Source organism: Lingula anatina, chromosome 2 (genome assembly GCF_051362555.1).
Source record: "Lingula anatina isolate TDL-2025a chromosome 2, LinAna3.0, whole genome shotgun sequence".
Taxonomy (NCBI): Eukaryota; Metazoa; Brachiopoda; class Lingulata; order Lingulida; family Lingulidae; genus Lingula; species Lingula anatina.
Window position 1 is genome coordinate 5470019 of NC_141768.1, and position 23581 is coordinate 5493599.

At 36.6% G+C, this 23581-nt stretch overlaps 5 protein-coding genes across 6 annotated transcripts; 4 read left to right on the forward strand and 1 right to left on the reverse strand.

The window, feature by feature from the left end:
- The first annotated feature begins 3804 nt into the window (after positions 1-3804).
- Positions 3805-19049, forward strand: LOC106176882 (polyprenol dehydrogenase). Of its 2 annotated transcripts, none has more exons than XM_087005338.1 (7): positions 3805-3985; positions 16327-16437; positions 16828-16896; positions 17389-17490; positions 17627-17840; positions 18156-18372; positions 18703-19049. In XM_087005338.1, exons 1-7 carry the CDS (start codon positions 3928-3930, stop codon positions 18901-18903), a joined length of 972 nt encoding a protein of 323 aa, XP_086861464.1. In that variant the 5' UTR covers positions 3805-3927; the 3' UTR covers positions 18904-19049. The 2 variants fall into 2 exon arrangements, with proteins under 2 accessions (XP_086861464.1, XP_013414905.1); XM_013559451.2 differs by lacking the exon at positions 3805-3985 and adding an exon at positions 15873-16028.
- LOC106176860 (beta-1,3-galactosyltransferase 1) lies at positions 8883-11066 on the forward strand. The gene has a single exon (XM_013559412.2). It carries the CDS (start codon positions 9805-9807, stop codon positions 10936-10938), a length of 1134 nt encoding a protein of 377 aa, XP_013414866.1. The 5' UTR covers positions 8883-9804; the 3' UTR covers positions 10939-11066.
- On the forward strand, positions 11096-13023 carry LOC106176859 (beta-1,3-galactosyltransferase 5). The gene has a single exon (XM_013559411.2). The coding sequence runs from the start codon at positions 11608-11610 to the stop codon at positions 12784-12786; it is 1179 nt and encodes a 392-aa protein (XP_013414865.1). The 5' UTR covers positions 11096-11607; the 3' UTR covers positions 12787-13023.
- On the forward strand, positions 13062-14929 carry LOC106176865 (beta-1,3-galactosyltransferase 5). The gene has a single exon (XM_013559422.2). It carries the CDS (start codon positions 13345-13347, stop codon positions 14497-14499), a length of 1155 nt encoding a protein of 384 aa, XP_013414876.2. The 5' UTR covers positions 13062-13344; the 3' UTR covers positions 14500-14929.
- On the reverse strand, positions 18599-23571 carry LOC106176884 (methylated-DNA--protein-cysteine methyltransferase). Its single transcript, XM_013559452.2, has 4 exons — positions 23396-23571; positions 22579-22751; positions 22073-22230; positions 18599-21751 (listed from the first exon to the last, which is right to left on the reverse strand). The coding sequence occupies exons 1-4, from the start codon at positions 23429-23431 to the stop codon at positions 21477-21479; spliced, it is 642 nt and encodes a 213-aa protein (XP_013414906.2). The 5' UTR covers positions 23432-23571; the 3' UTR covers positions 18599-21476.
- Positions 23572-23581: the final 10 nt, after the last annotated feature.

Below are 23581 nucleotides of genomic sequence, written 5' to 3' on the forward strand. Positions count from 1 at the left end.
AATTACTGGCAAAAGCTGCCAAGTCAATTTAATGCTAATGTCTTGGAAGGAGACTTTGTACAGGCTTGGCAGTTTGACGTGAGTTCGTATTGGATGTTGCTGTTTAATAAGGCATTGTGTCGCACGTGTGTATGTAAAAATGATGAGGGCAACATTGTCAGTGTATAAGGGTCATCCCACACACAGAGCTAACAACGCACATAGAGTCTGTAGGTATATACTATAGGTTTGAATCAATCCATTTATTTCTCATAACGATTAAACACACAGGGCTACATAGGCTACATTGCAAGTAATTGAACTATACAATTATTTGTACTGGATTCAATGTTATTGTCCTAAAAGTGCATTGAATGAAGGCTACTGAGAAATCATTTTATTTGCATAACGACCAATCAATCAATGGATGTCTCATTACTTTTTATTTAGATACAAAAGTCCACACAAATGTTACTTAACTGGAAATATTATCCAGTTTTATGAGTTTTTCGCCTGAGCTCGCTCAAACGCACGCACGTTCGCATGTACATCTGTTCGTTGTATATTACTAGAGTCTAATTAAAATTTGATCTTTCTTTTAAAACTTTTTTTTTTTTTTTTTTTTTTTTTTTTTTGAAAATGATTGTGGTCTCGAAAGAAAGTAAGTCAAGGTTTTTAAACCGGGACATTATGACGTCACATATATATATTTGATATTTTTGGGTCAGAGGAGCAGGTCCTGTTATTGCCAGTTTCCAGCTGTCTAAAATGGGATATGGGATCTGCTGAAATACTATAAGCCTATTCTCAGGCCTTCTGCGATATATTTGGTTATCAACTGCATGGTAATCGGCTAAAAATCCACGTAAAGTAACGGTGCTAGTTAATCAGCTGTCAGATAATAAGGGAAGAATCAGCTGTTTTAATTGACCGCATCAAATGAATTAATTAAATGCACATTACATGAATTTTTAAACTATATAGCTCTTGCTATTTAGAATTAATCAATGGCGTAATCCCAACTCGAGTATACAAGTTCGGAGAAGTCCGTACCGAGTATGTACATAAATCATCATATCGCTGGTGAAGTGCATGTTTTACCTTGGGTACTTAGTACTCGGTTTTGTAACATCTTTACTTACAAATACGAATTAATATGATATTTCTACTTGATAAGAAAAACATAGCTATCACTTGATTTCGATTTAAAATATTTATGTATTCGCGTTTTTCTCATAAACGTGTATGGTAATTTCTACCTATTCCTTAAGCAGATATCTTGATTCAGTGGCTTTTACACTGCGCACAAGCGGGTAGAAAGTTTAAAGCGAAATGTCAGATTGATCAATTCTCGTTCTTGGTTTATGTGATTAAGGAACCAGTATGCACGGAATCACATAGACACAACTAGTGCCTTCGATCTTCTAACAATGTAAACGTACATTCATTTCATTCATTGATTCTTAGAGCACAGTCTTTTGGTCATTATCATTAGACTAGCAATTTGTCGTAAACCACTCACTATCTGAGATTTTTCACCGTATTTCCGAAGTAAGTTCAATGTTTTTGAGAGTATAACAAGACGATGTCTGTGAGAGGAAAATGTGTGTTATTCCTACAAATATTCTCTTACTAATAACTAATGTAAGATGTACTTCAAAAAACGGAACCTTGGTTCTTTAATTATATTCTATTAAAATAGATGACATCCCAGTGAGTTGCCAAAGAACTGATCTTCGCTTTGGAACCAGGAGTCCCACTTTAACGTAATTTGCCTGTTTTTAATATTCGGTTCCCTGTCATATTTGTGCCATCACCTGAACTCGAAGATTTTATTGTTTACATCTCGTTACTCGAAATAGTTCAGAGCGCGTGTGATTTGAGAAAAAATTACTACTTTATATAACGTGTCCTCTACTTAAGTTACAACTTACGTCAACTACTTCTTCCCGAGGCTGCCTTGATGGCCTATCATTTACATAACCCACACGAACTAAGAGACGAAATGGTAACTTAATGAAAAGTCAGCCAAAGCTGGTAAATGCACAGACAACCTGTCTCCATTCCATATTAAGTAAAAAAACTGTGGAATGGACCATAGCCTTGCATATGACACCAAAAATTATAAAGAAGAGAGCTATCCAACCTTAAGTCTTGCAAAATTATCGAACACAAGACCAAATTTATAGTAAAATAATTATCGAAAAAAATTAAAGAATGAAATGCTTATATTCTGTCTGAAACTTGGCCGACATAATAGACCCACAAGTATCGAAGAAGGTTGTCACAAATGAAGAGATAATTTGGATGATAAGGTGTCCACGCAGTCAAAAATATCACTAATAAGATCAAAATTATCGATCAAAAATCATCATTAAAACGTTAAGAACAATAATCTTATCATACGCATTATTGAGCCTGATCGGTATTTTAGGAAATAAATTCAGGCATTTGGGTGGTACAGAAAAGACCCAAATCTCGAACTTCGCTTACGTCTAAGGCAGCAAGTTAGCATAAGCACCGTAAGTTTGAACTAAAACGATAACAAAATGCATCAATGTAAACGGTCCCGACTTCCGCTCTGGCTCTTGCTCTGGCTTTGACTTCGACTTCGACTCCTGATCCGGTGCAAAACATTACAATATGTACTGACATTCCTGTGTCTCGGTACATAAAAAAAGGAACGATTCAAACAAGATATTAGATCCAGTCTCTTTATTGCAATCACGCCATCAATCCATACAACATAATAACCATTTTCTCAGAAAACCAACAAGTGATCCAGTGATAAAGACTGAAAGCAGTGTTTCTTTGGTGACAGATATACATTTTACGTGCATGATCAATACCAAAGTGCGTATTTACCTATCCTGATATTAGAATGTAAAAAATGCGTCCGTGTTTTATTTGTTGAATGTTTGACGTCATATTGATGTCTTCATTACCTTCACCAATAAAAACAATTTTCATCAAAAGGAAGGTTTTGGAGCTTTGGCAAACCTACCCGCCTATTTTTCCCTCTCTCCCAATACACGGTATATAGCGTATAATACAACACGCAGGGGGGTTGGGGTGTCAAAACGACTCGAAATCTTCATTCACATCGTTCCCTATTAAAACAGTGACGAAAAGCGCATGCTAGGTAGAGGATACCCTTCACTAGGGTGGCAGATCATATTGGGGAAAATGGGAAAATCCAGAGATAGTAAAATGACCGCCTATTTATCTAAAGACATATCTGTGAATATCCTGTGAAAAGTCAATCTGTGTCCCTGGTAGAGGGTTGGTAGAAGAATGGAACGGCCAGTGTCTCAGGGTACTTAATTGTTTGCCTGCCTGTCTCTCACTTTTACGATTTTATTATCAGTTATTGTCGTAGACAATAACCTTGGCAGGCACTGTTTCTGGAAATTGTACGACCTTATTTCACCCCTGGCTTCCCAGGAAACTACTGCTTATAATAGCAAATGCCGACAAACCTACTGCAATAGTTTTAATCTAAATTAATTGCAATGTAGCTAAGTGTTTCGGAACAGAAAATTATAGCTTAAGTAACATAAAAATGGCAAAATGGCACATATAGTTGAAGGAAAATCTATGTCTGTTTCATGTGTATTGTACGTTGAAAGGCAGTGGTGGTTTTCGTTGAAAATTAGTGCCAATTTCAATCCCGTTTGTTTATGATAACAGAAAATGCGAAAGGTGTTTCGGGCGAGTGATGTGTGAACTTTTGCGGAGCCCCCCTATCAGTTGGATACCTTTTCACAAATTATCTCGTCATTTGCTGACGCAAATTGGGAGTTTTATGCACAAAATAACAACACAATGAGCTAGAGCTGAAAATAGCAACTGCCCTATCTTCGACTTCTGCACCAGCGGTTTCAATCGTTTAAGCTGCGTTCTTTCCGCTAGTGCAAATATATCCATTGGAGAACAGCAGAATGGTTTATGGACGAAATGGATCCACTGATCACACGTGCGATAGCTGTTTTGAATCCGAAGGGAGGTCAGTTGATCACTAAAGAAGTCATATGAATAAGGTTCGCCACGCTGACTCAATTACCCCTTTGAAAAAATGAAATATGACAACAAAAATGATCAGCATAAAAAAAATTACCGGAGAGTCGAATCGATTGACTTCTATAATGGGCTAATGACTGTAATGAAACTGGTCCCGCGGATAAAAGTACAGAGCACTTTATATGGAGTGGCATTGACCTGTATTGGAATTAAGAAAAGCCAACCTGTAGCGTGTGCTATTAAAATACATGTGGTTTGGTGTGGCGGGTTCAGGCCAGGTCTCTATTACGTTTGAGATTTATACTTCTTTACCCGCGCCTTATTCATTTTATAAGACACCAGCATGGTTGGGGAGTCAAATCATGCTTGCTGTTGTATTTATCTTTTCTATGTATATACTGTGATGTATTCATAGATATGTTATCTCACTGGGTAATGATGAATTTTGAGGTTCAAATCGATCCCAGGGTACGCATTTCCAAAAATAAGTTTGGCTTTGTCTACGTTTATCTCACTGTATCCATTAATACCAATCTCTTAGTCACGTGTGTAAGGGGGCGTTACCTAACTACATTAGTGACAAACAACTTCTGCGTGACAGAACAACGGATGATATATTAAATTATGAGCTGCAATCCTCTTCCCTTTAATCTAAAATGAAATCCGTGACTTTCTCTAAAATGCATTTGTTAAGAGAAATCATGAACAAGCGAAGAATAATTATCCAATTCGTCAATAAATTCTGTCGTTCTAGTGATTTTCCCAGGAATTCCCGGTGACTTAATACCTCAAGGGAAAAACGCGCAATTGATTCTGCCTTCTACAGAGCGCCGGTTGAATCAATAGCCGAGTAGGTAAGACGGGGCAGATAGCACAATACTGGCAACAAACAAAAAGAAATAAAACTCAATATATTAAAAGTAAAAAAAAACAACAACAACAACAACAAAACATTATTATGATGATGATAAGAAATATTTAAAAAATAACAGAAAATGTTAGGTAGTGTAGTATCAAGAACAGCAACCTTTAAATAAGAGAGTATGCAATAACAATGTATCATCTATCGCTCCACTTCCCTCCGCCATACAATTACTGAAACTATGGAAGTCCTGGTTAGCAGGAGGTGCGGTCCTTTGTAAAATGATTACTGCCAATGTAATTTGTGGCAGAGAACCTCTCTAAAACCCAATAAGTGGAAATCATGTGTAGGCAGGTCCAGTTTTTACGAACCATTTCAACAGGCCGCTTGATTGCACTTGATTAGCTCAAAATAAGAATCCAAACTAACGGCACGCGACTTTCCTTAATTTATAATAGCAATGGAATGGACAACAGAGTGATAACTTTAGCTACCTTTTGTAGGCTTAAATAGGTGATTGGTCGTAAAAAGTTAGGTTGTACTAAGTGGTGTCGACCTATATCCACTGGAAACTGGAAACTGTGTTTCTGCGACAAATCTGATTTTCCTAGAGAGAAAAAATGTACTTTTCTCCCACTCACAAATCATAGCTCCACTTATCTACGTGTGTGGGTCACTATATTATTGTCGCCATATAACATGCTTATGTATGCTGTCGAAGTCAATTTGTCCTCTGCGTGTACATATGTATATACATACTTTATGAGATAACAGTCATACGTTAAATGTTGTTTTCTTATGTCTGCTCCGGATTTAAATAATGTGCACCGTTAATTTACTTTAAATAAATCACCAAAAATATTTTAAATCCCTTGAAATAGGGCCTACTATGAAGAACGATAAAGTTTACAGACTTACAGAGTTTTTAATATTGCTGCTGCCCTTTTGACAAGGCTGTTAACGTTTTATTTGATCGATTGTGTTCACCGGAATTGTCAGTCGGAAAAAAAGTTGATTGTCTTTCACCCACGCCACCCCCTTCCCTGTTCAATATATACGTGAAGTATCATTGCTGTTTGATTAATACCAGTCATGTTGGAGGCTCGATCAGCGAAAGAGCAGAGTATTAATGGTGTAAACATATGTTGTAATTGCTTTAGTTACAACATATGTTTACACTTGATATAATCTGAGGCATATATCCAATATATATTTGTTTCATTTATTTCGTATAACCTGTATAAAAAGAACTGCACTTAAGAGTCAGAGGAATGGGCATAAGTATTCCTTGTCTTATTTTGATGAAAACAAGATTTCTGTGTCACAAAAGTTTCTCATACGTCGAAGGGAAATTTAATTAAAATGTTTTGTTGAATAAAGAGAATTTTTACCTTAAATAGTTCGCGAGCAATTTATTATTTTTTCATTCGTTTTTTTTTTTTTTTTTCATGTGATATCAGATATGGTACATTTCTCTGATTAAACAGCACAGCATTCATTGGCTCATCTGTAGTTTTAGTTACTGATCAAAATTCAGTGCAATTCTGGTAGAGTTAACCCTCCAAAAAACGAACAAAACAAAAGCACCAAACCAGGAAGGTCAGCCCAAGTGCTGCCAACCTGCCTGCTCAAATAGTCCACCTCCGGGCCCATACATCCTAAATGGTACTCAGTGGAGTCAACATGAAATCTAAGACCGCGTTCACATTCAAACATCGTACCAGCTCTATCGATCCAACTCTGCCGGGGATTGTCGCTAAATTGCATTCAGTGTAATCAGCTGAAATGTCTGATACGCCTCCTTGAGTAACTAGGGGTTATTAACTTTCGCGTGCGCTTGGCTTAATTACCCCCTGACACTTGAAAATTAGGCTCTTCCATCTGTGGAGCTGATAAAAGTATTTACCAGTATATTCAAATGTATGATAATCTACATGTTTGTTCCAGCACATTCACTTTTTTCTGACATAGTGGGTCATATTCAATCAAATATATGGTGTGTGTGTGCTTGGCTGTGCTCCACTGAAAGAAGCACCTAGCTAATAAGATATTGGAAACTTTGACCCAGCATTCCAGTTCTAATGTACTCGTCACCTTTCGTACAGTCCAGGTTGACTTAAGGATAGTGCTTATAAATGAAGGAGTGCTTTGTAATATGTAAAGATAACAGCCCAAAGGTTTTGACTCTCTTTTTGTCTCGCTTAAATAAAAGATGTTTATTTAACAGATGTTTATTAGATCTTAGGTTAAATACATGTTTGTGCTTCACGATTCGGCATCTCTGTTCATTTACATGCATTCCACCCACCTGCTCTCAATTTTTTTTTTGTTAGTGGTTACATGGTAAAAAATACTGTCTATTTAAGTGATATCATGCGGACAACGTGGGCAATTCTTTCATAAGAAATAAGCAATGCTTTCATAGGTTTTACTAAAGCAAATATTATTGAGAAATTGCAAGATTCATTGCATGTCATATATGCACTTTTTAAAACCTGCAATTGCATCAAATTCCATTTGAAAAAGTAAGCTTCACTTTTGCATTAATCTGTTTGCAAACCTGAAAAAGTCTCTATATTGTGAATGCGATTTCGTAGAATTTTAATTTGTTTACATTAAAAAAAATAAGGCCTGTGTTGACCTCAACGGCGCGGATAAAATAAGTTGCTGTCAGCGTTTTTGTTGTAATCGCAACATTCCCACATGCTATTTTTCTTTGTCGAGCTCACTTTATCCAGGCATACCTCACAGCAGTTCATAGTTTGGATTCACTGTCTTTGAAAACTAGTTAAGGCCACCCGTTACCAAGTCTTGATGGTCACATTACGAAATGATAGCCAGGTAATGTGAAATGCTACGCACAGTATAAAAGAATGCCAGGGATTGAATACCAAACCCTATAATACTATCAGATACCAGGGACACCATGCGTTATCTGAAGTGTATTCTGGTTGGATTTGTTTGCTGGATGTGTTTTTTCATAATATTAACTGTGACGCCATTTAACAATGAGTCTGTTTCAATTTTCCGGGAGATTCCATTCGAGTCGTCATATATTAATGGCGCTTTCAAAGGACGTTATTTAATCAAAAGTGGATCAATTGCTGGGGAAATGTTGACTACAATTGGAAAGAACACCATCTACACATATTTCAAAATGAGACCCCATGTTGTAAACAGGTTCGATCATGAACTGCTGATATCACCATCCGGAAAGTGTCGCGGGCAAGTGAAACTTTTGATAACGGTTCTGTCGGTGTACGGTAACGTCAACAGAAGGCGTGCTATAAGGCAATCGTGGGGAAACTTGGCCAAACGACCAGACGTCCGCCTTGTCTTCATCTTCGGTCAACAAACCACAGAGTCATTTAATAACAACTTAATGGAGGAAAGCATTACATTCGGAGATATTATACAATATGATTTTAAGGATTCTTACAGAAATTTGACTTTAAAATCCCTTTCAATTTTGAGATGGGCTCGAGAAAACTGCCCCAATGCCCAATTTATTTTAAAAGTTGATGACGATATCACCATAATTACTTCAAGGCTTTATGCCATACTGCGAAAATTGGAACCAAAGGGTATAATATACGGGACGTACAATAACGCATTTTTAGTCGTAAGAAAGGGAAAATGGAACATATCCTATTCAGATTATCCGTTCAGTTTTTTCCCTGCGTATGTGGCAGGCGGTGCTTATGTTTTATCGTCTGATGTAGCTGAGACGCTGCTGAACGCTGCCAGACACGTACCACTGCTGCCGGTGGAAGACGTCTTCATTACAGGCATCCTAGCACACATTAAATCGATTCCTCTCACTCAAGATTCTAATTTCTTACTACGTGACTATTTTCCGAAGTATAAACAGCGAACATGTGATAGGGTATCTCATGATACGGTGGCCATTATGGTGGTCACTTTTGAGGAACGTTCCTTGGTATACCAGATGAACAGAACTTTCTTGGATCTAGAAGGCTGCACAACGCAGCAACATTCTACACTGGTTGTGTAAAATGTGCTCTGATTATCCAAGCTATGTACGTGATTGTTTCTTTCTTTCAAGTAATCCCCATGACAAATCACACACATACATGAGAAGAAACTTACTCAGGGTGGAGAAGTGCTGAACTAACAAACTCTCCTCAAGTGTCTAACGTGACAACATAGAATATGACTACTATAATCATATAATTACATAGGAATCACCCGGAAATATGACTAAATTAAACAATATGAAAGTGACAAAAACGAAGGATAGCAAAGTAATTGCAATATTTATTATTCAGACAACTTGTATAACATGATGCGTTCCCAGTTACGCCCAAAACAACAGTTAGCTGAGGGGTGTCAGGTGGGGAAAATTAAGTATCAAAGTATGAAGTCATTTCAACTACGACTTCAATATATGTCTAATTTTGTAATATTGCACACATAGATTACGAGAGGTGAGGCCGGACTAGGCCACAACACATATACATGTATATGCCCATATGCGTTTTTACCTCAGCTAAAAGTATCTTGGAGTTCACCCAATGTTTTGCAGCGGCTCGTTTTACCGTTTTCGTGTGCATATATTCTCTATCATCTTTGTTTAATCTGGACCACTATATGAAATACACGACCAATTAAACTACAAATAATTTCTTTTTTCGGTATTATTTTTTTTCTGTTTTGAGAATCGAAGAGGACTATTTGAATTTTTCAAATTTTAAAGACTTTCTTACAACCTTGTAATGTACTATAATTTACATATCAATAAAATCAGTGGTTAGCGATACTACCTTAAATCCAAAATTAATTCTATGCTCACACATAAAAGTTAAACATTATCAACCCTACAGTTGGTAAATGTTAACGTGACTGCCTTGACGTAAGGGGAGGCCATTTTTGTTATCCTCCATGTTGTATTTCTGGCAATCAGGTTCATATAACATAGAGGGATGAGACGGCTGAAATTAACACAAAAGTTAGTGTTGTCGTTTTTATCAATCCTAGTTTCATATTTCTTGATTTCTTGGATTCTTTATCACAAACCTTTTGATAAACATGGACTCACAAACACTGATGGGCATCGTGGTAAAAGCTCTATACAAACGGCACTTCAAGGTACACTGTATGACAACGAAAAACGAGAGAACCGACAACAAGATCGAATCCTCGACTTCGAAACAGAGAAGAACTTCTTTACAACGAGATCTTCAATAATTAACCCATTGAATCACTCTCTTTTGATTTCGCCAAGAGACTTTTGTGGGAACGACGTGACTATTTTAATAGTAGTCCTATCAGAATTCACAAACCTAGTTAGGAGAAAAACAATAAGGAACACTTGGGCTTCCACATTAGAAAAACCAGAAGGTGTTCGAATTGCTTTCATATTTGGTCAACAGAGTGCTAAGAAATGGAACGACCGTCTAGAGGAAGAGAGTCAAAAATATCAGGACATTATAAAATACGATTTTCCAGATATTTATTCTAATTTGATTTTGAAATCCCTGTCTATTCTCCGGTGGGCAACTGACCACTGTAAAAACGTCAATTTTGTGATGAAAGTCGACGATGATGTATTTATCATGACTTCCAGACTCCATAGCTATTTCGAAAGACTGTACCCCAAGAGAATCCTGAGAGGACACTATAATGCACACTACACTGTTTTACGCGATGGGAAATGGCTTGTGACACGTGACCAATACCCTTTTTCAGAATTTCCTCCGTATATAGCAGGAGGCGCGTACATCATGTCCCTAGATGTGGCGGAAACTTTATTTGAGGCAGCAAAACGCGTCCCTCTACTTCCAATTGAGGACGCATTCATCACAGGCATTTTAGCAAAGATCACTGGCATCACTATTTTTTCAGATGGCCAATTCCTGACTCAATTCGCACATGAAAACCTAGAAATCCAAAGTACCATATGTTCAAAATCATATGGGAGTGTATTAGCTATACTTTTAGGTGCTCCAGACGAACATTCCATATCTAAACTTATGTTATTAGTCAACAAGTGTTATAGAGAAGTACAGCGTTTACAAGCACTTTACGGACCCAAACCGCCATGGAGACAACACTAATTTACTGTAATTTTTTTACAAATGAATGCCACCTTTTTCCTATCTTCCATATGCTAAATAATAAATACATAAAGTAAAACGTGTCTTTATGACCCACAAAATCTCTTTAAATAGAATTATTTTTACAATAGCCATATGCTTAAGGGACTAGCCCTACAATAGCAATGATGCTGTGACAATTTTGTTGAAAATGCTTCGCACTTAAAATTGAACTTGTGTGATTACTAGTACCAAAACTAAAAAAGGGTAATCTTCGTTCACTTTGTCAGTAAATTGTTTCCAGTGTCTGCTCTTCATGAAAGGTGTTAATTTTATGTGACCATAAAAGTAAGTGACGTTGATTTATTTCCTCTACACTTTGATAAAGCAATTTAAAGTAAGTATTGAAGGATTAAACTAATATCCTTATATTTTCAGTTGTTGATAACTTTCACATAATAGAAAGAAAGATGAACGGGAAGAAACATGGTGTATCAATATAAACTAGTTATAAGCATGAACTGCAAACAATCGTACTTTTAATATAGACATTGAGAGAAACCTCAAATTAAGAAAAAAGAATGCACGCCATTCCAGCTCAGGCGTGCTACATGTACTGCCACACTGAGGCACATTCCTTTATATGGACCTAAAAACACATTTAGCAGGTACGGGCCACTACTCAACAAGATGAAAAGCAAATGGAGAATACGGCGTCTGAAATGTGCATTTTGCGGTGTCGGCATTTGGTTATTCGCTTTCTTTATATTTTCAACAACTCTTAGGGAATCTGGTGATTCCCTGTCACGTGTGAGAAATGAACACGAATTACCTGCTGACATGAAAGTAAGCCATCGTTCTTCTGTCGCGTCTGAATATCTTCATTTTGAAGCAACGAAAGAGAATTCATTCTTGCGAGAAGAGAAGATAGACGGATCGACTTTAAAGAAGTATGATAATGATGCTTTCCTAAGAACTCGGTCTTACATCGTGAATCCTTTAGACCACGCGCTTCTGATTTCCCCGAGAGAGAACTGTAAAGGGAAAGTTGTTCTGTTAGTGATGGTTCTTTCCCAATATTCAAACACTGATCGAAGAAACGTAATACGAAAAAGTTGGGGAGGCAAATACGATGGTTTAGACGTGAGGACATATTTTATATTCGGTCGGCAAAAGACCGCTCTTTGGGATGAAGACCTTAGGCTAGAGAGCGAAAAGTATCAGGACATCATACAGTACGACTTTAAAGATACTTACGAAAATCTAATTTACAAGTCTCTGTCAATGCTGCGATGGTCCAATGAACACTGCAAAAATGCAGATTTTGTATTAAAAGTCGACGATGATGTCTTGCTGATGACACCGAACCTGTACTCCAGACTTTCCTCACTCAAACCTGAGGGCGTCCTTCTAGGTTATACGAACCCAAAGTCCATGGTACTCAGGGGAGGCAAATGGAAAGTTCCTTTTGATGAATTTCCATTTTCTAAATTCCCGAAGTATTTGTCTGGCATGGCATACGTCATGTCACAAGATGTTGTAGAAACCTTGCTGAACGCTGCCAGACGCGTCCCCTTAATCCAGGTGGAAGACGCTTATATAACCGGCATCCTGGCTAATATCACCAACGTGCATCATATAAAGGATCCATATTTCCTTTTTGCGAGAAAATACTATTTGAAAGCTTACAAAACTGCTTGTCAGAGATTACCCCAGAAAACAATCACTTTACATTTGGAAGAACCAGGAAATCTTTCTCTCGCCGATTTTATGATGATGACTTACACGGAATTATCAACTTGCAAGAAAAAAGTTGTTCAGTCTTGGGTTAAACCACATGCCTTAAATGAATCCAATCCGAAATTATGAACTATCTCTTCAGATTTTGAATGTAAATTAAGAAAATATCAAACAATTCCATACACACTCAACATATATTTGAATTTGTACAGTACATGTTACACACAATTAGATCACTGAGACAAAACAGGCAACACTTGGGTATTTATGGATATTTTATACGAAATAAATATATGCATGCTCTCTGAAAATGTATTGTTTATGTAAATTTTAACTAAATAAACTAACCTAAAAATAAACGACATATAGTGTGAAAGTGTTTTTTCTTTTATTTTTTTTTTTCAACGTAAACATGAAGTAGTAATTCAAAATGTGTGCATGCGACATAAACCCATATAGCTCACACTGTGCATGCAGTCGTAAAAGAAGAAAATATAACGCAAACGAATATGAAAACCACAATTTGTCTTATAGTTCCCTAGGAATTAAGCATATTGCTGGTGCTTGTGCATAAAATGTAGACAACGTCATCGTCTGAAGAAGCTCGTATTAAGCACATAAAATGAAACATTAAGCGGTGAAAACTGGGACACAGGGCACCATTAGTGAGCATCATCATCTAGGGCTATGCGTTGGATTAAGTCTACGTTTTTTGTCATTGTATTTCTGTCATTCTGTTTTTCCTTATTCATTTTGCTGACCCCAAATATATCCAGTTCCTACAAACAGAATTCTTGGGAACGGCTTCCCGACAAATGGCTCTTGGTTGACACAGTCGGTTCACCGCTTGACGAGTCTGCTAGAACCAGCGCATTGGAAGGATCAAGTCCGCGAAAATATACGGGAAAACAACTGAAGGAGCTGCGTGCGTACAGGAAAGATGATATTAAAGCAGTCTTCAGAAGACAACCATATATAGTTAATAATTTGGACCACAAACTACTTATTTCCCCGAGGAACAAATGTCAAGGAAACGTGACACTTTTAATGGTGGTTCTGTCTCAGTATAAAAACATACATCTTAGGAGTGTCATTCGCAAAACTTGGGGAGCACCCAAGAAATCAGACGTAAGACTTTGTTTCATATTTGGTCGTCAAAATACCACAGCTTGGGATGAAGACCTGATATTGGAGAGTCAGGAACACCATGACATAATACAATATGACTTTCTAGACACATACGAAAATCTGGTTTTGAAATCTCTGTCAATCTTACGGTGGGCTAATGACCATTGTGAACGCGATCTGTTTATTTTGAAGGTAGACGACGACATCTTAATGATGACCTCACGCCTTTACGCCAGGTTAAGTCAGTTGAAACCAGAAGGGGTTCTTTTAGGGTATTACAACCCACACTCGGTCGTCATAAGGGGAGGGAGATGGGGAGTTTCTAGGACAGATTTCCCCTTTTCGACCTTTCCTCCGTACTTAATGGGCGGCGCATATGTCATGTCCTCCGACGTATCTAGAACTTTGTTGGCCTCTGCAAAACATGTATCCTTGATCCCCATTGAAGACGTATTCATCACAGGAATCCTCGCAAATATCAATTATATCCGCCATATAAGCGAATTTTATTTCGTCTTCTCAAGAAAGTTTTCTGTTAAGCTCAATGAAAACGCATGCAAACGAGTGCCAATGAAAACGATAGCGTTACATTTGGATGCGCCAAACGAACGTCTATTATCTGACCTGATGCTACTTACGTACAAGCAACTGTCAAACTGCAGCACAACGAATAGTGGAGTTGTTCAATCCAGAATTATACCAAAACCTCTATAAAGTTAATAAGTGCTGAATTAGTTTATGGACTATATGCTATTTACGTTTGCAACCTGTTTTGTGTTTCTACAGTCAGTACTTTGTACCACGTCCTATTGATCAGCTACGATGATTACTTGCAATAAAATGGAGGACTTATATCGTCAGCAAATGCCAAAGATAAAAATACTTCTAAGTTAGCGCTCTATGTAAGCGCATATAATAAGAGCAGTTGACTGTTTTCAAAGCAATATTCATAAGATTGTCACTCTTTTATGATAATTATCACACATCCTTTTCTGAAAAGTCGGGGTAACTCCCTGTTATAACATCGGTCACTGTTTTTATCTCTTTTAGACAAATTGAGAAATTAAGAGAGAGAATATATATAGGCCTATATATATTCTCTCTCTTAATTTTCCATCGTGTATAATAGTAGATATATACTAGCATATTCTCCCTCTTAATTTCTCAATTTGTCTAAAAGAGATAAAAACAGTGACCGATGTTATAACGGGGAGTTACCCCAACTTTTTTTTTTAGAATTATATATATATAGGCCCTATATATATAATTCTAAAAAAAATAGAGTACACAAAATGTGAATTAAAATGAGTTTTATTGTACTGATTATCTATAGAATAAATATAAACAGTATACGGGTTTTTTATTGTCTTATATCTTTACGTTTGATTTTTAGATAGAGAGAATCTTTCTTTTTCGTTTTCATTTATTATGCATTTACGTCCAAACACATCAACTTAAGTTAAAGGTCCATTTAGTATAGACAGGTGAATGCACGATATTCACCAACTACTTTGTTAGGTAATGAATTAACTTAACATAAATTTAGCACGCGAAGTAGCAATGCAACGGATACATAATCGTTGGATGTTTTTCCTCATGATGATAATCCGTAAACCCGCTTGAATTGATTTACGGCTGAGCGGTGAAACATACCAGTCTGTGAACGCTTGTTAAATTAGTTATTTTCTCTCTATCATATACCCTGCAGTAATTCATCATTTTACTCGGTTTAATATCAAAGAAAACACAGAAATAAAATACTAAATTGTACATGTAGACATGATCATGCGCAGCAGACGATTCTGGTCTCCCTCCAGTATGGCTGCCGTTTGTTTTGATGACGAGGGCTACAATGGGTTAATAGCATAGCACAAAATACAGTGATGCTGGAACAGCGACAGTACTGCAGCATCTTGGCCTTATATAGAAGTTGATGTTAGGTTTGTGAATATGGTAATTTCAGTTATTTTTTGTTTTTTTTTTTTTATAAAATTACTTTGTGTGTGTCAAACGAAATCATACGCGTTACGTTTCCATCGTGTATAATAGTAGATTGATATACCGTGCAGTCTTGTCTTGAAAGGGGAGGGAATTCCCAGCCTCGTTTTGAATCAAGAAAATCATGGGCTTCCTCAAAAGGCTCGCATGTTACGCTTACATTTTGTGCAGTATTTTCAAGGTTTACGTTTTAGCAGCCGCATATTTGTTAAAGCAGTATACATCTAAAATAAGGAAGCCTACAGGTAACACTGTGAAATCACAAAATCAATGAATTAATCGAGATGTGCGCGTATAAGTTAACCGGCTTTTCTTTCATTTTACTTCACCGTGCAACACTAATACAAAACTAGCACACTAATACAAAACTAGCACGAAGTTCATGCATTAACGCTCTTATTTACGGTTAATGAGATGTAGCGGATGTGCTGATAGCGTTAGGGCATGGGTTTTGTGCTACTTTAACATTGGCATCGTGGCAGTGCGAACGTGCCCGATTAAACCATGTAAAATTCTTGTAATATGATCAATTGTTTTTCCTAGGCATTGAAGGCAGCAACAGAGGTAAAGTGGCGATCGTGACAGGTGGGGGATCAGGCATTGGATATCATATTAGTAAACAGCTAGCAAAACATGGTGTTCAAGTTATCATTGGTGAGGAGTGATCACTTCTTAGCTCTAATTTACTTAGGAAGTGCTTAAAATTATCCTTAGTAAACATATTTCATGTTGATGATTTGTTGCAAAATTATGGATAACTATCATACAGAAAAATGGGATGTTTTAGCCTGTACATGATTCACTGGTATTATTTGGGAATGGCAATTACATTTCTGTTATTTCATTTACGAATGATTGTTCTTGGAGCTGTAGCACGAAATCCATGCCTTAGCACTAGCTCCTTTTACAGTTTCTGACATGCACTGGAGGAGTGCTAATGCGAGAACTTTTTGCTACTGGAGCCTTAGCATTGCATTAAAAGTAAAGTAAATATGATATTGTAAGTTTTACATAAATACTCAACAATGCCAGGTCTTATTGCAGCTTCTCCAAAACTTTCTGAATCTGAAGAGGCAATAAGGAAAATAAAACATGAAATGCCAGAGGCTAAAGGTAAGGTACAAAAATAACATAATTGGAACACATGGATATTGAGGCATTATACCGAGTACATTACCTTTGTAGAATTCACATTATGTTGGCCTTGTGCATTTATCAAACATTGTAACATAGTGGATTTGAAACATTCCGAAATCAACACAACCCTGCATCTTTCTTTTTAAAGCTTACCATGTTGTTTGTAATGGTGGATTTCTGGTGGTCTTTAAATCTCGGAAGGATATTTTTTAAGCTGATTCCTATGTGCAAAGTTGTGGATTACAAAATTTTAATATATTTCTAGTTCTTAGTATTACGGGTTTTAATTTGTTTGTTACCCTGCTCTTAATGGGTGATGAAAATGATTGGCATGCTAAGAAATCCTTTACTACACCTAGATTCTTTGTCCTTGTGATCCATTTGTTTTTTTTTACACATTAAAACTTCGTATAATAAAACTAACTGTGGAAGTCAATTATAAGCACTTTTCATTCTTTTTTCTTGCAGTTGAGTTTTTACATTTAGATCTATCATCCCTTGAGTCTATCAGAAATTTTGTGGATGCATTTTTACAGAAGAAGTGCCCTCTTCACATCTTAATCAACAATGGTAGGTGTTGTAGAACTTTGCTTTATTTAAATATTTTTTAACAGACATTTGTCTCCTAATGCTTGATGGATATTTATTATATGCAAAGGGTGTATTATTTAAATTTTTAAAATCAACTTAGAGCTTTTATTTTCAGCTGGGTTGATGTTCCCTCCATATACAAAAACAGTAGATGGGTTTGAACTGCAGTTGCAGGTCAATTATTTAGGCCATGTCCTCTTGACCAGTCTATTGTGGGAGAAACTGAAGACCACTGGACAGCTACATTCCTATAGCAGAGTGATCAATGTGGCATCCTCAGTACACTATGTGTCAGACATGCCTGCTGATTTAGATAACTTGAACCAGGAGTGAGTATTTTTTATTCTTTGAAACATTTTTGGAAGGGGGGATATTAAATAAACAAAAAAGTAATTTTATGAATATTATACAACATGTGCTTTAGATAAAATTAATTACAATATTGCAAGTTTTTTTGTTGGTAGTGGTCATGGGAATTCTCTGCACAACAGGTCAAGACACTGACAGAGGCCAGAAGGCCCTGACATTTGTGCAGACCCAGTGTTAAAATTTGGTGGGGTTGAGCAGCAGCTAAATTTCTGCTTAAAAAAAAAAGATGCACTAGTACATAACCCCAAGACAATTATTCTCAAATTGTATTGCAGACAACAAAATTTTTCTGCTCATGCTGCATACATGCATTCCAAACTGGCTGTTGTCATGGCAACATACTACCTCCAACGCCAGCTGAACAGGGATGGCCACTACATCACAGTCAATGTTGCTGATCCTGGGGTGGTCAGTTCTGGACTTTTCAAGTATGTCTCTGGCTTTGTAAAGTGTTTTCTTGTCAGACCGGCAGCAGCATTAGGCATTTTATGGGTAAGATTTTTTTCTTCTGGAAACAGTTACTTTTTATTCAAATTATTCTATTTGAATCAAAATAATTGAATGAAAATGATAATAGCATTGTGTATATTTGATATATCCTATACAGCAATTTTGAGTCACTCTAACAGATGCAAAAGATGTGGATCAACTGAGGCATAAATGATTATTTGTGTTGCCACAAGATAGCTTTCTTTTAATTTAAAGGAAACAGAACCAGTATTTTTATCTTTTTTTATTTCAAATTTATGTTACTTCATGTTTATGAAGTTGATATAACATTTCATTTGTGGGAATAAAAATACTTGTTAAATTGACTTTCAGACCATGGAAGATGGTGCATATACCTCAGTTCACCTTGCGCTGTCGAGTGAAGTTGAAGGTCAAGGAGGAAGATACTTCTTTAATTGTACAAATGCAAAATCAAGTCACTTATCTCAAAATGTCTATCTACAAGAAGAACTGTGGCACAAGACATGTGACGTGCTTCATTTAGATGTGAATTGGCCTAGTACATGCACTTAACAGAATGTAGAACTTGAATTATGTGATAATTGTGTTGTAACTCACTTAAGTAAAAAAAAGTACCCCAGTAATAAATAAATCATCTGTTATTAATACAGTGTTTTCATAGGATGAGCACAGTTGATAAGAGCACCCTAATATAACTAGAGGATCAGAGAGGCGATACCGCCTCCGGATATTGTACCACCAGCTGGAGTAAGCGCATTCGTATGGACCCCCCCCCCCTCCAAAAAGGGACACCATCACCAGTCTTGTGCTTGACAAGCTCTATAAGATGCAATCAATAAGAGTTCTCAAAATATGCAAAAAAATATAACAAACAATGGTACAATCAAGCAGATTTTCGAATTGACTTGCATTTTCCTACCCTTGATCACTCCTGTATTCTCTAGACAAAAGGCCTATTGGTTTTCCTTGAAAAGTGTTGCCAATGGTGCATATATGCTGACAAAAGAGAAAACCTAGGGGCAACAAGGGGCACATCTCTGCTAGTTTTAAAGATATGAGAGGCAAGAAAATATGCAAAGCTCAGTTCATGGTGAAAAAGTAGGTCAAAGGTCAATTTCAATATCATAGTACAGTATATGAATTTCTATTCAAGTTCAATAGCAACCATGGGCATTTCTTTGCCAATTTTGCAGATTTAAAGGCCTGAAAACATGCAAAAAGCAGTTCATCATAAAAAGTAGGTCAAAGGTCAATTTCAAGGTCACAGATTGCTAGTGTATTACTTCCTATTCAAGTTCAATAGTAACTATGGACCTATCTCTGTCAGTTTTAGAGATAAAGGAGAAAGAAAATTTGCAAAGTTCAGTTCATAGTAAAAAGATGGTCAAAGGTCAATTTTAAGGTCACAGTAAATTGCCAGTATATGACTTACTACTTAAGTTCAATAGTAACTATGGACCTATCTCTACCAGTTTTGGAGATAAAAGGGAATGAAAATTTGCAAAGTTCAGTTCATGGTGAAAAGTAGGTCAAAGGTCAAATTTAAGGTCACAGTAAATAGCCAGTATATGACTTCCTATTCAAGTTCAATAGTAACTATGAACCTATCTCTGCCAGTTTTGGAGATAAAAGGGAACGAAAATTTGCAAAGTTCAATTCATGGTGAAAAGTAGGTCAAAGGTCAATTTTATGGTCACTGTTAAATTGCCAGTATGTGACTTCCTATTCAACTTTAATAGTAACTATTGACCTATCTCTGCCAGTTTTGGAGATATAATGTTACAATTCTGAGTTACAATAATGTGCCACCACAATGTACTTTTTAATACAGCATAACACGAAAACCGTATGAAATACAAAAAAACGGAGACCACGTGCAATTTTGGGTTTTACATGCTCTACAAAATGCAAAAAAGAAAGGGTCGCTAGCATTAACGGTTCCTGAATTAGAGACAGTTTTCAGTTTCGGTATCTTATGGCCGCTTCTCCCGTGAAAATGCACCGATTGACCCCAAATTCACGGAGATGAAAAATGACCCAAAGGGTAACACTTTCCAATAATATTATTGGTTAAGTCTGTGTAGTGTCTGAATAACAGCGCAAATAATTTTTTTTTTTGTAAAAAATTTCATTTTTTTGAAAATTTTGGCCTGTTTGACCTTGAAATAAAGGTCAAAGGTCAAATCCAAGGGCATATTTGAAATCTACACATATGACTTTTGGAAAGCCGTCTGTAGAAATTTTTCCCATAATTCCTTCCGTTGGGTAGATAATTGGCATTGAATTTTCAAAAATTTTGACAAGGGTGCATTTCAACGAGCGTCATGCCCAGGTTAATGCACCGACTGAGACAAAAAAACCTGGGGGTTCAAGTTGAGGTTATATGTGACCTAAATCCAAGAGATGGGGACAGGGGTCCTTGCGGTCTAGGAGGAGAAGCGGTAACGGTGACTTGTATCCGGCGCCAGTACGCGGAGCCGGCGGAGCTTACGGAGCCGGCGGAGCCAACGGAGCCGGACGAGACGGGTCGGGACTAAAACCATGAGTACCGCCAGCGTACACGCTGGTGGTACTAATTATACATAATAAGAAAAAAAAAGCACCGTGACAGTATGTATGACTCATTGTGAAACAATCAATGAAGTACTAATGAAAAATAAAAAGAAAAATCTTCCTAATTTTCCATTCCATATCTTGAAGGAAAAAAGCTACAGCTGTGATAAACTTATCAATGATTTAAAATGGTCCCAGTTATTGTTTTCTTTTTTTATTTCAAACATATTTTTCTTGATGTTTATGAAGTTGATATAATATTTCATTTGTGGTAATAAACAGAATTGCTGAATTGACTTTTAGACCATAGATGATGGTGCATATACCTCAGTTCACCATTCCTTATCTTTTGAAAGAAAACCACAGCGGTTATGATAAATTATACCAAATATGAAAAATTACATTTAAATAAAGTGTTACAAATTTGTACACCCATGTTAACAAAATGTCAAAATATCTGTTTATTATGCCATCTTATTTGCCTCAAGATTATTTATCAACTAAAAATAATACAAAATGCCTTCACATACATGTTTAACCAAATCACTGAGCTATGGTATCATGTTTTTCCTTTATTTCACTTCTGGTGGAAATGATCCTTCATGTTCCAGTAACCATGCTTTCACTTTATTTCTGCAGCCACCAGTGTAGTTTCCAATCTGTCCACTACTTAATATCACCCTATGACACGGCACAATGATCTGAATAGGGTTGTTTCTCATTGCCTGTCCAGCAGCTCTAGACCCATGGGGACTCCCACAGAGATTCGCCAATTTCCCATATGACACCGTTTCTCCAAAGCCAACTTTCTCAGCCAAGGTTTTCCATACTTTTCCTGTGAATGTGCCTGAATCATGACAAATAATTTTCAAGAAGTATCGACATTTTGCACTGACACCCATCTTTATCATAATAATCTATTCAAAACAAATCCCATACAAAAAACAGTTCAGTTAGATTATTAAGGCTTTTTTTTAGTTTAAAAAACCATGTTTACATACAAGCATTATCCATGAAAGCTATGATTTTGTGAGATTAAACTGGCAAATTTTTTTTAAGTCGCAAAAATTTTTAAAACATGAAACTAAACAGCACAATTTTATAACGAATAACAGTATCCAACAGTTTATACATTTTGAGAAATAAATAGAATGAATACTTATATTACCTTCCTTAAATGACGCAAAGCAAATGGAAGGGAGAGGAAGAGATTTCACTTCAGAACCACCCGTAAAGTAGATTTGTAGCCATTGGCACAGCTTGATCAGTGGTGTATAAATGTACCCATTATCCTTGTACAACTGAGACAGAATCTTGACTTCTTTCCTGAAAGTAAGGCAACAGTGGTCTAAGTCTAAAATAAAACTCCTGAAAACCTTTCTCTTTGATGGGAAAGTACTTAACATACATAAGAGGCAAAATCAATCCTATTTCCTATTAATTATGTACACAAATTCAGGTATTAGATGATCTATGGAATAAAATGCCTAAAATATCTCAATGATAGGAGTCAGTTTGTGCTTATTCTCCCTGGAAGTTAAAGTTATTGTAAAATTAAAAAAAAATCTTAGTACTTAAGATTTAAATTGCCCCACAGTTAGAATAATGCTGCTTTTAAAATCTGTTGACCAGTGGACTAACTAGTCCTCAGATCAAATACGCAGGTTACCTTACCCCTTCTCAACTCTGAATGTTTCATCAGTGATTTCTTTGATCTGGCCCATAGAATGGATTCCATTTTGACAGCAGATGACTTCAAAGTTCCCAATGGGGCTGCTAAGGATATATGTGTTTGTAGGACCATACTGGCACTTGCTCTTTATAGCACCTAGTGGCATAATAGGTCTCTGTAACAAAGAAACATTTAAATTAAAACTACTAAATATTTACCTACATGTAGTTCAAGAAAGTCAGGTTGAAGCATAATTTTATTTTCATACTTCATTTTCTTAATCTTCTATATTATAAAAGAAAGGAAAAACTTTGCAGCGAGTGTGCTACTGTATAGGTCTGGAAGGATACTAGTATGTTACAGAAGGGAAAAACTGGAATGGCACAACCCAAGTCCTATTAGTACGTTTTGTTTCAGCTGTGCCTCAGAAGAGAAACCAAGAGGCATGTTAGGACTATTGTTCCTAAATAGCAACTCTAAAGGGGTGAAACAAAAACACATTAGTCATTATGTGTCTTTTCAACCTCTAGGTGTCTCAAACTACACCGAAATCAGGGACTCCTTTCTTAATATTCACTTTGCTCTTTAGCCGGGGCAATCAAGTTGACAGGACAAGAGGTGAAGTATATTCATTTATCCACTTAACTCTTCTTTGCTAAACCATACGATTCGGGGACAGTTTGAGTAGACATGAAGGGTCCAGTGTAGGTGGGCTTGTTTGCTTGTACTAGTACTGCAGTTAACTAATAACGGAAAGTGGAACCCTGCTCTGCAGACTGCAAAATATAACTGATATGCGAGATAATTAAGTATACTTACTTTTTTTAAGGCTTTTGAACAGGATCTTTTTATCATAAGGGCATTTAAGATGTTTTAGGCTTTCATCCTGAAGCCCAAACACTTTACCTAGAGTTGCCACTTCAGTTTTTAAAACTACAGCACTTTTGTGCCTTGAAAAGGGAAACCTGTGCCTACTTCCCGCGTTATTCTCTCGTGTAAACAACC